Source organism: Bombus affinis, chromosome 3 (assembly GCF_024516045.1).
Source record: "Bombus affinis isolate iyBomAffi1 chromosome 3, iyBomAffi1.2, whole genome shotgun sequence".
NCBI classification, from domain to species: domain Eukaryota; kingdom Metazoa; phylum Arthropoda; class Insecta; order Hymenoptera; family Apidae; genus Bombus; species Bombus affinis.
In genome coordinates this window covers 9,346,376-9,364,178 of record NC_066346.1, presented here as the reverse complement: position 1 = coordinate 9,364,178, position 17,803 = coordinate 9,346,376, and the positions used below count along the sequence as shown (strand labels likewise).

Sequence of the window (17,803 nt, the reverse complement as noted above, 5' to 3'; positions counted from 1 at the left end):
AATATGTTAAATAAACAAAAATTTTTGAAAGTACAAATTTGGTTTAAGATATTAAATATTCGTAATAAATAATTATAATTACAAATTTGTAAAGTTATTATTACATGTAATATGATTTTTACTTAAAGCAATATAATAGGTTATGTAGGTAATAAGGGTGTGCGGATACCTAAAATTGCAGAGTTACGTCGGAAATCTTTTTCGGGTTCGAATCAGAATCTCGGAAGTTTGTCGATACATAAACGTATTCGGGTATCCGTTAATCTCGAGACCTGATTTGCGATTCGGAATTTAATGCTTGATTCAGAACATAATCTTTCTATCATCTTGTACTTAAACCAAGTTTAAGGCAAACTTGTACTTTAAGTTTAAGCATGTACCGTTAAACTATGTTTAAGTACAAAATGACAGAAAAATTATGTTCTGAATTGAACATCAGATTCCCAAACGTAAACCAATCCCCGTAATGACGGGTACCCAAATATGTTTATCTATCGACGAACTTTCGGGATCTTGATCCAACCCGAATCAAAGCTCAAATACCCGCACATCTCTAGTGGGTAAATATTAATTATTTAAGCATGTGTGTATCAAATTTATATACAAAATGAGTAGAATATATAATAAAGGATAACTCTCTGAACAAAAAAGGAATGTTTGTAGCAAACCAATTGCTTTATTACATACACAAATCTATTTATCATATAAAAAAATTTGCGCATTTTTACTATTCTATATGAGCAGTCGACGAATCTAACATTTCAACTTCGGAACTAATGTCAGTGGAATAATTCACAACTACGTCACGCGGATTGCGTTCCACTTTATCAGAAGTATCTTCAGTTTTACTGGAATCTTCTCCCCATCCGGAAAATAAATTTACTCTTAATTTATCAATATCTTGACTTCCTGACCCAGCTACATTATTTGCATTTTCTAAAGGTTCTGCATTATCTGTTTCTTGATGTTCAGTCGCAGGGTACTCATATTTTGGAATATCAACTGGTGCACCTAAAAAAGAATTCATTTATAATCAGATAGAATGTACATTTAATAAAAATACATTGAAAATTGAACATTTTTTGTATATACCAGGATAAGGGGGCGATTCTTCTATAAGTTGTTCCATAACATAAGTTAACATAGTTGTTGTGAAAGTATCATCCCTCCTAAGTCCAAGAGCTCTATGAAAAGCATCAACAGCTTCTTGTGTATTTCCCATTAATGCATGAATGAAACCCACTGCTGAATAAGTTGATGCATTTAATGGATTTAACATTAATGCCTGCAATCATTATTAGGAAATTTATCTGATAGCTCGTAATTTAAATTGACATTTTAAGGAAACAGCATGTTTCTATGTCAATTAAAATTTTTTAACCTGTTGATGATATTCTAATGCCTCTCCGTATTTCTTCATTTTTCTACAAGTATGACCCAAGTTATTTAAAAGTGCCTCCCATTTACTAGGTAGAATAACATCCTTTAGACCACCTTGAATTCTTTTCATGGCTTCCTTAAACTGCCGTTCAGCAGTTTTGTAACTGTATTCGATGAAACGACAACTCTTGATAAATTAGACAGATTTCCAAAAACCGGGGAAGGGTGGAAGTACACTAATCAGGTTGCAGAGTGAATTTTGAACCTCTTTTTTGCATATTAGAATAACTCAATCTCAGGGATAATACTACAATAGACATCATAATACTTACTCTAAATTGTAAAAAGATATAACTCCCATCTCGTGTATAACAAATGGATCGTTTGGAGCTATTCCTTGAGCCTGTTGGAAAAACTTGTCAGCCAATTTAAGATTATTTGTTAATCCGCATTCAAGTCCAATATATAAAAGTGGCAGATGACAACCTTTCATTAACTGAGAAGCCTTAAAATAAGCAGCCATTGCCTGATCATGTTCATTTTCTACTGCAAAGGAATGACCATAAGCTAACCAAGCAGGACCGAATAATCTGTCCAGTGCTGTGGCTTTTGCTAAATATCTTCGTGCTGGATCACTTTTTCCTATTATCAAAACAATGGAATATCTTATAAAGTAAGAATACAAACTAATTTTAGAATTATCAAATAGAAGTCATAATTACCTAGACTATAATAATAACATCCAACAGCAAACCATGCTAAGGCCATGTCTGGATATAAGTCAACTAATTTATGTGCTAAATAGAATAAAGCTGAAAAATGATTATATAATGTACAAAATTTCTTTCTAATTGCACATTCTTTTTCTATATAGAAGTGCAATATAATTACCATTAGTTTTTTTTAGTTCTACTAAACAGGCAATATGTACTGGTAAGCATGAATTATGATATGGATCTTTTTTTAATATTCTAAAATATATGATAGAGATTATAAGATTATATAAATTCATATACATACATAAGAGGATATTATATTACCTTTCTGTGAGAGAGAAACATTTGTGATAATCACAATTATAATACAATCTCTCTGCTTCTGTAACTTCCATATCCAAATTACCTAATAATCTATCTGTGACAAGAACTCCCATAACACTACATGTTGCAAGTGGTTGCTTTGTATTTGGTTCTTGATATTTTTTCAATTTACTTTCATATAATAGTCGTAAGAGCTCTCCTTCAGCTTCTGTGCATTGTTCAGCAAAGGGAAGAGATTCCAGAAGTTCCTTTTCTATTCAAATTATATGTATCATAAAATTACTTGTATCTGTTATTACATGAAATTTATACATATACACTTTAATACCTTCAGCAGCTGAAAGCATTTGATTTTGAACTAATGCTTCAAATGCTTGATATGAATATACATCACAATGTAGAGCTTGTTTGTAACAGTCAGTTGCTACTGCCCTATTATCTAAAGCTTCATATATTCTTCCTTTCACATACAATATTGAACTGTGTACCTATCACAAAATACAAACTAATCTATAAAGTTCATCACATTACAAAAATAATATTTGAAAGAAATTATGAAGAACATTATTTATACTTAATCACATTTTTTGGTGCATCTTCTAATATATCTGCACGATCTCCAAAACCTGACTGTGTTATGTTTGTACATACTTCTGATTCTTTAATAACCTGTAATGCTTCATTGTATTCTTTTGCTTCTAACAGACTTCTTACTGTTAGATAATGACACATTACATCTGTCTATAAAGTAATATAATATTAATATAATATAATATTAATATAGTAATATAATAATAAGTAATATAATATTAATGTAATAAAAAAAAATGTATATAACAATGTTATGACATTATTAAAAGTTTCAAAGTTATAGTTTACCTTTTCCAATCCACGATTTCTAATAAGATGAGCAGCTCTATGATATTGTTTCATTAGATACATACAATGCGCCAAGGTGCATATATCTTTAGGATCTTCGTTACTTAATGAAACAACTTTGTCTGCCCAAAATAAAGCAGCACTATAAAGATGCTGTAAACAAACCAGTAGTCAGTTTTTTTTAGTAGCGTACAATAAATCAACATCTTTTAAAAAGCTTGATAAATTTTGATACTTTACCAAATCAATGTACGATTTAATTAATTTTCTACAATTATCTAAGTCAATATTCTTATTGTCTAATAAATTATGCATTTTCTCACAATCTGCATCAACACTCTGTCGCGCCATATTTAATTTAAATTTTGAAGGTTAGGTATTCCTTCCTTAACGAATCAACGTTATATATACCAAGATACTTGTAATTGAATACAGTACTACAAGGTATTCCTTTCATATATAAAAATACTTGTTATTAAATTGTTACAATCAAATTCACATTTCATAGAACATTAGATAATCGCATAAAGTCGCTTTTGCATAGACTAAACAGTTTACATTTTTAAACTATACGACGATACAACAACAATAACACGCATGTTGTCATCATCGATCATTTCTACGTAAACGTTTCTGATAATGTTATTGGTCAAAATATGGGGAAATTGGGCAAAGTATAATATGCGACGCTGCGTAATAAAATATCATTCTGCTTCAAAAATTTCTCGCATCGGCGCTGTGGGTCGCAATCTAGAATTTTGTACATCTTTTCCTCACTGGAATAATTACAAACAAGGGTAGTAGCGAATTAGAAGATGGCAAGAAACGAATGAATCGCGTGCTAATGCAAACGAAGCTAATCGAGCATAATTCGCGACGACCGTGTAACTCTCGGTATTGTCGACGTCCTCGAGTTTTCGGTGACGATATATTGTCAATCTTAACGATAATGTGAGAAGCTAGAGCGAAGCTGAAAGGGGGGTAAGAGTTCGGCGAACGGAACGGCCAAAAACTCTTGCAGGCGATGTCAAACATGCGGCGACGAATTTCGCAGAAAAGTCTACCAAACCGACGGCGTATTTCGGCCAAGATTTGTCAGTGAAACTAGTGCCAATGAGTGTGAATATATGGCGGCGCGAGTACTTTTACTGAGCATCTTGTTTACAGAAGTGCTAAAGCCCGCTTATGCCGCAGGTGCGTCTCCCTTCTCTCCGTCAATCTAATCTGTTTATATTCGCCAAACTGATACACGCTGGACCACGCGCCTAACGTTCGTTCTTTTGTACTCTTATAGATGGTTACAATCCTGATACTCTTTCTTTTTTTACGAACTGTGCATTATCTGATTAAAATAAGAGTCAAAATTCGAATATTTTCGATTATATAGCCTTTTGAGAAAAATAATTATATTTCCTAAATATTTTGTTTATATTACTGTGACATGTATGAAAAGAAATTGTTGTAAAACAAATAGTTTAAAATATTTAGATATTTCATTGGTAAAAGATTATTTGAATTATGATATGGTAGATTTACTCTAATGATTTAAAATTTCGATTAGTATAATTTTACATGAATATATGTATACATTTGAATTCAGTGATCACATATCATCCTTTTTATACCAAAATTATGTGAAAATTATCATATTTTTTTTAGTAAACAAATGGGATATATGTCCTTTTTTTCTGTTCCTAAATATATAAATTAAAACATAAATGTGACATAATATACTATATATAATATAACAATGATTTTATAATCATTATACTCTAGATGTATTCCATAAATTAGTTATGCTGTAAGTTTGATTTTCCATTTGCAGAATCATCTGATAATTTTATGTTTTATTTACTTTACATTCTATTATATAATATATTAAATTTCATCTTCATAATATTGATAGAGGGGAGGGGGGGTGATGTAATGCCATCTTGAATGTGACAGTTTATAATATTCAAAATATTTTTTAACACATCATTATAAAAATTGTAAGCTAGTACATTTTTAGATAGTGCTTTATGTTTTATACTTTAGGTGTCAAAGAAATTGGAACTGGTCTATATAACAAAAACGTGTCAAAATCAGAAAGTTTCAACATTAGTCCAATCAAAAGTTCTGGCATAACATTAGAAATTCAACCTAGTGGTCATGTGATATTAGGAAAAAAAGGAGTTACACTTACTTGTATAACTGGACCAAATCAAAATATTTCTTGGTTACACAATGGAATACCTGCACCACCATGCGGTATTGCACGTTGTACTATTCTCAAGAATGGTTCTCTTCACTTACATAAGGTACATATTGAAAAATTTTATTTGTTATTTATCTTAAAATTAAATCAACTAAGTATTTTATTTTATTGTTATAATAGATGGTGCAAAAGTTTAAAGAAAAAAACTCTACTACAGTTAACTTTAAAGATTATTACAAAGATGAATATCGTTGTGTAACACGTACTAATTTAGGGCTTCTAAGATCATCTCCTACATTTATTCACATAGCAGGTAAGTTTTCTGTTTAACATATTGTTATTAAGCTTCCTGATTTTATAGATGATGTTAAAACATATAATTATATTTGTTTAGAACTTGCCCATGTATTTAAAAAGTCACCAGAAAATATAACTGTACAAGAAGGTGAAATTGCAAGATTATCTTGTTTAATAGATAGTGTTCCTTTTCCTCCTAATATCACATGGCAGCATAATGAAAAAATATTGTTGCCCAATCAGAGTAATTTAAAGTAAGTAATTTTTGTCAAGAATTAACAATGAAATTATTTTTTATATTAATTGAGATTATTTAATTTGCAGTAGTAAGTATATAATGGTACCACCAGGTGTTCTGTATATAAAAGCAACGAAGTTATCAGATGCTGGTTCATATAGGTTTGTATCCGTACTAGTATCATACAATTGTGATCAAAACAATTCGTGAAATTAAATTAGTAAAGAGAAAACTATATAATATATTATCTATATTCACAGATGCATAGTAAATAATGAATTCCTAAAGAAAACCAAAAAAAGTAAGGAAGCAAAATTAACTGTTATTTCACGACCAGAGGGTAATGGATCACATATACCACCATTGTTATTTCCACAAATTTCATACAATCATTGGTTGTTAAATGGATCGAATCTTAGTTTAGTATGTGCTGCATCTGGATATCCACCACCACTTATGATGTGGTCATTTATTCCTCGCTATACTGGTATTTGATATACATATATTAACCATTTGAGTCCCAGGGGTCATTGAAAAAACAGGGTCGAAAAATCCCGAGCAGCGCGATAGTGCTTGCCTTAATCGATTGCGGCACAATAGCGTTTGTCATATTTGTTACTTTATGAAATACATCTATATTATTATATATGCGTAAATTAGTTTATAAATATTTCAAGTTTTGATCAATAAAAATTATTGCGTTCAAATGTACTGGGACTTTTTGAGAAAATCTAAATAGCGCGATCATGCTGCTTGGGACTCAAACATTATATATAGATTATATTTATAATATACAAATGTAGTGATTTATTCATTTTTAGGTAATCATAATGTTGCACAACCTCGCATTTTGCTTAATTCTAGTATTGGTATTAATATATTGTCACTAGTAAATGTGAGTGCATCTGATGCAGGAGTTTATGTATGTTCTGTAAAGAACTTTGTTACAAATAATGTGAAGATTCAAGTAAGTTATTAAAAATTATTATTAAGTATGAACATAGTTGTTCATAATTTTAATAACATGCTGCAAAAAACATTTCAGAATGTAACAGTGGATATATTAATACCACCATCATTTGTGAAGATACCTACAAATCAAGTATGTCCAAATGGGAGAACCGCAAGATTTGAATGTCAAGCACAAGGGTTACCTGTGCCTAAAATATATTGGTTAAAAGATTCATTGAATATAACAATTAATGGTAAAGTTATTCATTACAATATTTATTTATATTCATATTATAATACGTATAATTTATGTATAAACTGTTTTTGCAGGACGTAGGACTATATATACAAAAGAATTTAATAAGATGGAACTTGCAATATCAGCAACAGTTCCATCTGATTCTGGTATTTATCAATGTGTTGCTGTAAATTCTGTGGGAGAAATTTGGGCCGCAGGTCGGCTTCAAGTAAACACATCTCGTAATAGTCCTGCTGCACCTACCTCTTTAAAATGTCGTGCTCTGTCACCCGTTAAAATTTTTATTTCCTGGGAACCACCAAAGTCTCTATCACATAGCAGTATTACAGCTTATACCGTCCATTATAGTCCCGTAGGTAAGTTTAAACGATTTAATATACATAGAAATATTTATATAATTAGTTAAATATTTTATATAGTGGTTAGTTAAATATTTTATAATGTTTTTCAACATCTTATGTTGTGTTCATCAAGAAGGAGGCAAAGAAGAAGTTTCTCCACCTGAACCGGGTAATTCTACGTCAGTAGAAGTGACGAAGCTTCTTGAACCATATACTAATTATTCCTTCTACATACGAGTGTGGAACAATTATGGTCCTAGCGATCAATCAGCCACCATTTTGTGTTCTACAGACCCAAGTGGTGCGTTATTTTTTAATTTAAATTTTATCATAAACGTAACAAAAAGCCAAAAGTATAGTTTATTTTCTTTATTCAGTTCCTAAAGGTGCACCAAAAGTAAACGCGAATATACTTAGTAGTACAAAGTTAAATGTATCATGGGAGCCATTACCTAAAAAGGAGTCTCGTGGTGTTGTGGTACAATATAAATTACAGTTGAGACTGCATGAACATCCATCTTCTCGGGTTCTTCACTTACCCGCTGACGTGGATTCTTATGTATTTTCTGGTATGTATGTAATTCTTTTTGTACAGTCTTTTGTACACTCTTTTGTATTAATTTTATTTGAAGATTACTAATCATATTCTTGAAGATTTAATACCTGGAGCACAATACGACCTACGAGTACTAGCCAGAACAAAACAAGGTTGGCCTAACGTGAGCGAATCGCAATTAGAATGGATTACTGTAACTATGCCACCAGCTGAATCTAATCAATTTATTATCAAAAATGTTGTGGATGTACAAGTATTAATAATAAATGCTTCAATTGTAAAGGTTAGTATACAAATTTTGTTAATCAAATCTTTTTAATATTATTGTATTATTGTATATAATATAATATTTATTATATATATCATATATATATATGAATAATATATAATATTATTATATATTATATTGTATTTCTATAATATTGAAATAAATTTTGTCATGTTAGATGAAATGGAAAATAAATGTTAGGGAAAATAACATAATTGAAACGGAATTTGATCTTTGGCAAATTTATTGTGAGAATCAAAGTGGACATAAATTAGCAACTATTTTTTTACCACAAAATGTTACAGAATATGTATTTACTAATCTTGGTAGGTATTGGTCAGAATCATTTCCAAAAAATTATGTATATGTTGTGTTCTTCTTTAATTATGTATTTATTTTTTGTTCATAATTAGATGTAAATGTTTCTTATACAATGGGCTTATGTATGATAAGTTCTGGTGAAACAACAGGCTGTTTAACAAAACAAATACATACTATTCAACTTGATACAAGTAAGTATATTATAAATATAAATTTTATTATAACATAAACGAGTTAATTAGATATATCATTTTTTCTTTTATTAATCAGATAATGTACCAATGGCCTTGGAAGCAATTCCTGTTTCACCTACTTCCATAAATGTTACATGGTCCTTAAATGGTGTGCATGAAGTGAACTCTTTTGAATTATGTTATCATGCAATTCATGTCGCAAATTCAGACGGTCCTAAATGTTTTATATTGTACGTAATATAAATTATGTATAATCTTTTTTTCATTATAATTTCAATCAACATCTTTGCACTAAATATTTTTAACATCCTCTTGATAGGAATGATACAAAAGCAAATATTGACAAACTCAGACCATTTACGTTATATCAGTTTAAAGTAAGGGCCATTCAAAATAATACAAACCAAAGCAATTTTTATAGCGAATCTGTAGAATGTTATACGAATGAAGATAGTAAGTGTAGAAATAAATTATATTTATTTGTACGTTCGTATTACAGAAATGGTAATTTAACAATTTATTTCAGTCCCTGGCAAAGTAGAAGAAGTACAATGGTTTTTAGTAAATAATACAAAAGTCCGAATTGCATGGAAGGAACCGAGTAATATAAATGGTATAATACAGAACTATTTCGTTATATATACAATGGACTTAACGGATTCAGCCACAGCATGGAGAAATGTAACAGTACTTGGTAATAAAACATCGACAACTTTACCTGGTCTAACTCCAGGAAAACGGTATTTTGTCATGGTTCAAGCTATGACAAAGGCCGGTTATGGTAAACCGTCAGATCCTATAATCATTATTACTGGCGGTTCATCAAAGGTACCAAGTCCTCCAGATGAACAAAAACCACCACAAAATACAAAACCCGATCAGAGTCTTGGTAAACAAACTTATTTGCTTCAATTGTACAAGAAGTTAATTAAAGTAATAAAATTTAATCTTATAATTATTTCATATTTACTTATTTTAGGTGTAATTCTTGGTGTAAGCATAAGTATTGGATTTATTACAATTTGCCTGTGCAGTATATATTGTCGAAAAAAATGTGAGAATGCTCGTATTTTGAGAGAAAGTGCGCAATCTACAAAAGGTCGTGCTTCGGTACGAAATGGAAATAGATGTTGCGCGGATCAGTCTTCTACATCAGTGAGTCAACAGATGAATACCAGAATAACACCTAATGAAATTGAACTTGCTGTTCTTTGTCCCACATCTCCAATCACAACTAACCCACATTTAGACACGAAAGTATGTAAATGTTTTTTTGTAGTGTATATAAACATAAGCTTATATTTGAATAAACAGTTCTATGAAAATATATCATTGCAGGGTGGCAAATCTAATGGAATTCTTGAATCTTGTGTAAAAGAGCCTTTATTACCATCATGGGAAATAAATGGTGAACCGAAAGATATTCATATAACAAAAAATTCTCAGGTGCGAAAAATTTTCATTTTGAATAATACAAAATGATTAAATAATTTTATATATGAAACTAATATATGTCTTGAAATATAGTACAAAACAATGGACAGTGTTGTCTTAAGTACACAAAAACAAGAACAAGAGCCAGAACAAGATTTAGATGGCACACAGCTTACGGTGGTCAATTGTACTTTAGGCAGTAGCAATAGCAGTTTAAATAATAATTCTGGTTGTCCAGATGGAGATACGTCCTTACCAAAACCTATATGTATATCTGTTCCGGCGCTTGGACCAAATGGATGAAACCATTAGGCAATATATTTGCGTGTTCACATTTTCTTCCTATGCTTCCATGCAACAGGTAGGATGTAAAACTTTTCGTGCAACTTGAATCATTTGATTGCAAGATGAATATACACACAAAAGTACATACATACGTATGTATGAATTACAAGAACAGAATTCTCAAGGAAGTTAGAAGCAATGCAAGTTACTATATTTTACAAGTTTAACACGACATAACTTGTGAATAAAAATACTAACGCATACATGATTAATGTAAATAATAATGTTTTGAAAGTGCGTTGAATCTGGACACTTCAACTATTATCTTGTATATAATGTTTGAAAGCAAGTTATTATTGATAACACAGTATTTCTGCATTAGCAGTTCGGCAAGGAATCTAGTAATTTTTAGATTTCATTTTGTATGAAATAATACCGTGGCACAGATATATCATGCAAATGATACTTAATAATATTCATTAGGTAACTTGCTCATATGTATATTGACATCTATTAAAAAAAGAAAAGTATGAAAATGAAAAATAAGCAAGTGGGATGATATGAAAATTCTTGATGTGCACCTGGGTGTTTGTTAATTATGAGTATGTTCATAAAATATCATATTTCGAATAATAGTGAAAAAGTAAATAATGCATTCCTTCACACTAGAAGACAAAATTGTTAAATATCCAAATTACGGGTATGGCCTAATTTATTTCATGATATATATTGCTTTTATAGAGAGCAATAGTACTGATCATTCCAAAATCTTATGTTTTCCATTAACTAAATTTAAATTAGCAAGAGATGATTCTTAGGTTCTAAGAAATTAAAAAGAAGTACTATATAATCAGATTTTATGTATTAAAAGTATAGTCTAGGTTTTTCTTTTATTACAAATACTGTAAGTATACATATAGCATCGCAAATCTTGGCAAATATTTATTTTATTGAAAAATAAGACGTTGACAAACATTTTTAAAAAATGTATCTGAAATGTCCATATTATATAATTTAGCAGAATCTTTTTTATACTACAAGTTTGATAACTGTATTATACACTATTGAGACATTTGAGAACAGGAAAAAATAATGAAATTTGTAAAAATAGCATTAAAATTTTGTAATATAAAAAAAATCTACAAAAAGAATCGAAACAATTTTAAATCATAATATTAATTTAATCACTAGAAATGTATAATATAATATATGTATTTTTTCCTGTTCATATGATAAAAATAAACCTTATGTTGTACAAGATATTTAAAGTTAACTACATCATACAAAAGCAAAAAGTGAAAAATGCGAAAGAAAATTATAAACATATTCCAGACTGGTGCATGTTACCATGACAGAAAAACCCAACACAGTACCTGATAGAATAAGCTATATCTTTTAGAGTGAGACGTAGATATGTCATGTTATTATTGTACCTCCATTAATTGTTATTTATTACATTTTACATTCAGTACTATTTTAAATGATCACATTACACTGAATTTATGCAATAATATAGTCACTACAAGCACAGTATGAAATCATGTAAAAATAGAATTAATTCAATCTGCACATGCTAGAGATTTTACCATATATTTATTACACAGAGTTTTACATCTTTGTACGAGATAATTTGTTAAACATATAATTTAAAGTCATTTTTGAAAAAATTATTCTGCCTTGTGTTGAAATGATGTTGCTATTAATAGAGATTTTTTATATTGTATATTCTATAACTAAACTTTTTTGAATATAACTCATGATTTACCTATTTTTATGAAAACTCAGTACTAGTGGATTACTGAAAAATTTCACAAGATCTGATTGCAGTTTTATGAAAATAAGTAACTTCATTTAAACACTATTTATGAAATTCGTTACATATTCTACGATCACGATTATTAGAATCTCAATTAAAGATAAACTATCATAGCTATTTACTGACTTGACAGTTCTACAACAAATTATGTTTGTTATGAAACATAAACATTTCACAGATAGAATGCCTGTTTTGTGATTTTTATTTAAATGATTTGTTTTCCATTTGTTATCATATTTAACACGACCTGTTACATTTTATGTTACTGACATATAGTGGTATACTTTTATATTTGTTGAAGGTATTTGTTACTCTTCTTAGAGTTAAATAAGAAACAAGAATTGATATATAATAGTAGGCAACTAGTAACTGATCGCTCATGAATTCATTTTTCTTTTTGCATTAAAATTCTTAAAATATTTTTAAATATTTTTTGCACTGTATGTATATGTTAATTATTAAGCTTGTACAATTTTCTAACATTAATGGAATTTAAAAAAAAGAACAAAAAAATAGTTGTAAAGAAAAAGGTATTATTTTTAAGGGAAGAAAAGATAGATCAAAAGCATTAATAAAGAAAAAGAGATATAATAATTAATATGGCGACAAAATATTCCATGGCAAATATTACGCATTTGTCATTTTAAAAAATGTTTTGATTTTATTGTATACAAATCTTAACTAATGTTTGTAGAATTAAATTGTATTTTGATCATTTTACTTTTTAGCAGCATAATGTACTGTATTTGTTAAGCGCGATATTGTTTTGTCTGCTATGAACGTAATTTTAATATAAAAAATCATTTATTTGCGTTAATTTGTACCTTATATAAAAAGTTTTCAATTTATAAGACAACATTCGTAAATTTGAAATGGATTGAAACGTATGGAGTTGGATTGGTATCATAATATCTTTGATTAATTGAGTGAATGTGATAAGTTTCAAGCTTTGTAAAAAAAAAAAAAAAAAAAAAAAAAGAGAAAGCAAAAAATAGAGTCGCCGTGCTGTTATCTGAGCGTTTTATTTGCTTCAAAAGATTGATTACACAGTATTGAAATACAAAGCAATAAACATTGTTATCTTTAGGCTACAAATAGGAAACAGCAAGTATTGTAAATGTTATATTTAGAGTATAACGATTTATATGAAAGAAAAATATTAGAATTGAGGCTATTTTGATTACAATGTAAAAAAAAAGTATTTGTTTATCTTATAAATTATTATATACATTGATTTAGAAATATCATAATCTATTACTTTACTGCATTACGCTAAGCAATGTTTCGGATATGCATAAGGTATTATTCATACTACTTTTGTCATTTATGCATCAAATTTAATTTTCTATTATATCATTCGAACTTGTACCTTTACTAAATGATAAGGAGCATAGTACATATTATTTCATTTCACTTGCAATAGTTCTTTCACAAAGTAACAATCCAATAGTATTGGCCATACACAGACAAAGTATTAATTATGTTGTACGGCGACTCTAGTCAAGTAAATATACCTCCATAATTGCCACCCTATACAAGGGGTAGGTATGTTATATTACTTAATTTTAACTTAATCTCAGTACCTATTACACAGCACTATAATTTAGATTTACACGATTTACCTCAAAAAATTTATTACAGTGAGTAGATATAGCCAAGACATTATATTTTATTTTATATAAGATATATATGAAAAAGCAAACCCGGTAAAAGAAATTTGATGTTTGTATCATTGCCGTTAATTATAGCACTTATTCTATATCGAGAAAACTTTATTAATTTATTTTTTCATAAATCCTTATCATTTTTTTACTGGAACATACACGATTAATGTATTGCTATAATTATGCTGTTTTTTAGGGTGCAGTTACTTTGTAAATATTTTTATCTACGATTGTATATATATTAAAAAATATTAAAAGTATATATTTTAATATATTATGTATAATGAACTACATCAAATTATAATCTTATTGTTTAAAGTATTAAAACGATACACTAAATATTTAATGATATTGTTGACCCTTCTGATGCAGTATCTTGTTGTAACCAATGATTGAAATAAAATTAAAACAGTGTATCGATGTTGGTTGTGTTAAAATATATGTAAAAAATAATACCTAGCCCTAGAAAAACATTCAGTTACGAAGAACTGCAAAGGTACAGGTAAAACAAGTAAATAAATGCGTAAATGAGTAACTTTATTATGAAATTAATAACAATTGCTTCAGAATAGTAATGCTATTAATTTTACTTGGCAGTTATTGCCATTTTATTATATATTATTTTGTGTAAAAATTATGTTTACCTTTATATAATAAACTTATTAATTTTTTTGTTTGGCGTTTGGAAATATTTTCTAACTTAATGTTATTTGTACTTGATTTAATACATTATATAATTTAAATATATCTAATTTATTAAATGTATATAACCATAAGATATCATTTACTTGGAATAAAAAGATTTCTAAGTTATGAGTCACAGCTTTTGGAAGATACATATTAAGTGGAATGCAATGGATATAAAAACACAAAATCCTTCTACTTCTATAGATCTTATTAATTGTTTAACAGTTTTTATTTATACTTCCAGTCTTGAAAAATTCAGTATAAAAAGCATTTTGGCGATGTACATAATTCTCTAAAATATTTATCCAAATAACATTACATGTTATAATATATCGTGTTTAGGCATGTAAATAGTCTAGTTTTATTCTTCAATATTTTTCAACTTAGTTATTCCTATAATGTCGAAACTGACTAGCAACCCTAAGGTGCAAAAATTTTATACCTCAAACTATAGTAAAATTAAGTACATTAATTCCTACTTTATCACATTTGCAATAGGCTTATACATGAAATCTTCATATTCCATCTGTACTTTTTTATAAACTCGACTAACAATATTTGTTAGAAGGTAAAATACGAGTAAGGTGTGTAACATACAATAGAGTATGTAACTTGCATAGATTACTAGGCACAAGGTGAAACGCTCCAAATGTTATTTCATAAATGTTATGTATTTGTAAGCTTTTAAAAAGCTTACAAATTATTGTAAGCTTTTTCAATATTTGATCTTGGCAGTCTATATTGCTAAAATTCATAGAACCAAGGAATGTGGAAATATCTTCATGTTTACATAATCATCAAGAACCTATAAATAAATAATTGACATAATACCTTCCTCATTAGAATTTATGTTCTCTTAGCCACATAAATAATTATTTACCTCTTTCAAAGCATCTTTTGTGAGTTTTGGATAAAGATATGTAAACCCAACACTCGATAATTTTCCTGTCTGTAGATATAAATGCTTATTGTAAAGAAGTTCTTGATCTATGTATGGAGATAGAGGACTATTTTCCACACCATCTTTATTGCAAGCTTCTGCCCAAGGTCCCATATGTTTGTCATTGACTTCTTCAACAACAGAACTCATATCTGTCTAAAATAAATAAACAAAATAACCCACATCAGAATTAAAACCTGCATTATAATTCAAAGAAATTATATCTGAATTTCTTAGTAGTAAGAGAAAGAAATAGTGTAACAAATTTTCTTCCATACTTTGGCTAGTGTAGATAGTGCAGTACCCCAATAATCATGATTGATATTAAATAATTCTGAAACTATAGCACTGATTGATCCTTGAGTTGAATCACCTTCGTCAACAACGTTATATGTTTGACCTACAGTTTCTGGCCTATTTACTACATGCCAAATAGCCCTGGCTATATCCCTCACATGAACTGTGTTCATGTGAAGATCTGGTCCCCAAAGTAACTTCATCATTTCTCCCAAATGTTTATAAACAGCTCCTACCACTAAACGTGGTGCTACATAGGGGAAATTAATTTGCATATATAAAATATTTGAACAAATTATTTGTTCATTTTCTATTAGGCAATAAATTATTATTACCTAATCCATTTCTATCACCACAGCCATATACTATGGCTGGTCTAAGGATTGTAAAGTTTAAATTTGGTATGATTTTTAAATCATTCTCTACTTGTAACTTATACTTTGCAACAAATGTCCATGGTTCTCCAGCATCTTCTTCTTTGAGAGAATTCTATGGAAATATTACAGATTACTAATCTTTGCAATAGATTGTTTAATACAAAAATATCAAAGTTCACATACTTTGTCAGAGGTACTAAAATTACCAGAAGATATTTCTACATAACGATCAACTTGTAATTTTGCAGCTTGTTGAGCACAATTCATACTCAACTTATAAATTCCTTCTTTATATACAGGATCTGTTTGACTGCTCTTTGTTTCTCCAGCACAATTGATTACAAAATTAATCGGATTGTCAGATAAAAATGCATTTTGACAAGATACTATAAATAAATATTCAAAGGCTAATTATGAAGTACATGTTCAACAAAACAATTATTATCGTAATTGTTTCGTTGAAAATAGATAGGCGCTTATCAAACTTTAAATTACCAATGTTGATTAAATTTGCGCTCTTAAATTCGAGCAAAGGATGCTCGAATAATTGCTGATGTTTAGTATTCAGCCAAGCAGTTTGCGGCGGCACTTTATCCACGACACGTATAAAGGACACAAGATCGTTATCCAGTAGATATTCCACGAGATTACGTCCTATGAAACCGCATCCTGTTTCAACGATAAAACTTCTTTTTAGTTGTTTTGTTTGTCACTTCCGCTGTATGCTATCATATGAAGTGGAATATGCTCACCTCCTAAAATTATTACTCTTGGCTTTTTATTAGAACCAGACGTTGCCATAATTATTTGTCATTTAAATCCGTTATTCCTTTGTTAAGTTTCGTCCACTTTTGTCAAAGTAAGAAGAACGTTATGCGTTATGACACTTCATAAAAAGACTTCAGTTAGAGATATGGTTATCAAATCACTGTGCGACCAGCCTTCACCTAACCTCAAAAATATGCCGCAAATAAATGTGTTACCACTACCACCGTTCTATACCGATGCCTTTCGTCAGAATCATCGATGCTGAATGTAGTTTTTGATTGCCTTAAGTTAGAAGAAGACAGAATCATGAGGTACCGTTCACTGACGATTCTCGGTTGCAGTTTAAAAATGCCTTCTCCTAAGTCGCGCATCAATCACTAACAAACAAAATATGAAGAATACCTACCGAAAAACGAGATTATGAATGATCAATATGCTACTGGCCGAGTTTCAAACCTGATGCGAACGCGGTCGATAGAGATACTTCTCTACCTTATCGATAGAGTGATGATGTATAAATTATTATAAGATTCATCTAATAATTTTTATAAATTTAAAAACATACTTTTCTTATAAACTTATAACATAATGATATATATGTATACATATTATAA

At 29.2% G+C, this 17,803-nt stretch overlaps 3 protein-coding genes across 4 annotated transcripts; 1 reads left to right on the top strand and 2 right to left on the bottom strand.

Moving 5' to 3' along the window:
- Nucleotides 1–656: 656 nt before the first annotated feature.
- On the bottom strand, nucleotides 657–3,956 carry LOC126914337 (cell division cycle protein 16 homolog). The gene is made up of 11 exons (XM_050718128.1): nucleotides 3,540–3,956; nucleotides 3,300–3,452; nucleotides 3,003–3,161; nucleotides 2,749–2,908; nucleotides 2,421–2,673; nucleotides 2,272–2,351; nucleotides 2,103–2,192; nucleotides 1,713–2,022; nucleotides 1,382–1,544; nucleotides 1,093–1,285; nucleotides 657–1,011 (listed from the first exon to the last, which is right to left on the bottom strand). The coding sequence occupies exons 1-11, from the start codon at nucleotides 3,648–3,650 to the stop codon at nucleotides 728–730; spliced, it is 1,956 nt and encodes a 651-aa protein (XP_050574085.1). The 5' UTR covers nucleotides 3,651–3,956; the 3' UTR covers nucleotides 657–727.
- Nucleotides 3,957–4,065: 109 nt separating this feature from the next.
- Nucleotides 4,066–14,540, top strand: LOC126914328 (protogenin-like). Of its 2 annotated transcripts, none has more exons than XM_050718113.1 (20): nucleotides 4,066–4,493; nucleotides 5,337–5,599; nucleotides 5,677–5,809; nucleotides 5,891–6,047; nucleotides 6,118–6,192; nucleotides 6,292–6,518; nucleotides 6,853–6,998; nucleotides 7,077–7,236; nucleotides 7,313–7,597; nucleotides 7,719–7,883; nucleotides 7,960–8,151; nucleotides 8,237–8,421; nucleotides 8,585–8,732; nucleotides 8,820–8,918; nucleotides 8,998–9,151; nucleotides 9,241–9,374; nucleotides 9,448–9,810; nucleotides 9,901–10,178; nucleotides 10,260–10,367; nucleotides 10,449–14,540. In XM_050718113.1, the coding sequence occupies exons 1-20, from the start codon at nucleotides 4,427–4,429 to the stop codon at nucleotides 10,656–10,658; spliced, it is 3,549 nt and encodes a 1,182-aa protein (XP_050574070.1). In that variant the 5' UTR covers nucleotides 4,066–4,426; the 3' UTR covers nucleotides 10,659–14,540. The 2 variants fall into 2 exon arrangements, with proteins under 2 accessions (XP_050574070.1, XP_050574069.1); XM_050718112.1 differs by having other exon boundaries at nucleotides 7,716–7,883.
- Nucleotides 14,541–15,014: 474 nt separating this feature from the next.
- LOC126914349 (uncharacterized) lies at nucleotides 15,015–17,581 on the bottom strand. Its single transcript, XM_050718165.1, has 8 exons — nucleotides 17,174–17,581; nucleotides 16,917–17,090; nucleotides 16,605–16,807; nucleotides 16,380–16,533; nucleotides 16,026–16,294; nucleotides 15,688–15,903; nucleotides 15,504–15,612; nucleotides 15,015–15,469 (listed from the first exon to the last, which is right to left on the bottom strand). Exons 1-7 carry the CDS (start codon nucleotides 17,220–17,222, stop codon nucleotides 15,559–15,561), a joined length of 1,119 nt encoding a protein of 372 aa, XP_050574122.1. The 5' UTR covers nucleotides 17,223–17,581; the 3' UTR covers nucleotides 15,015–15,469; nucleotides 15,504–15,558.
- Between the last annotated feature and the right edge of the window lie 222 nt (nucleotides 17,582–17,803).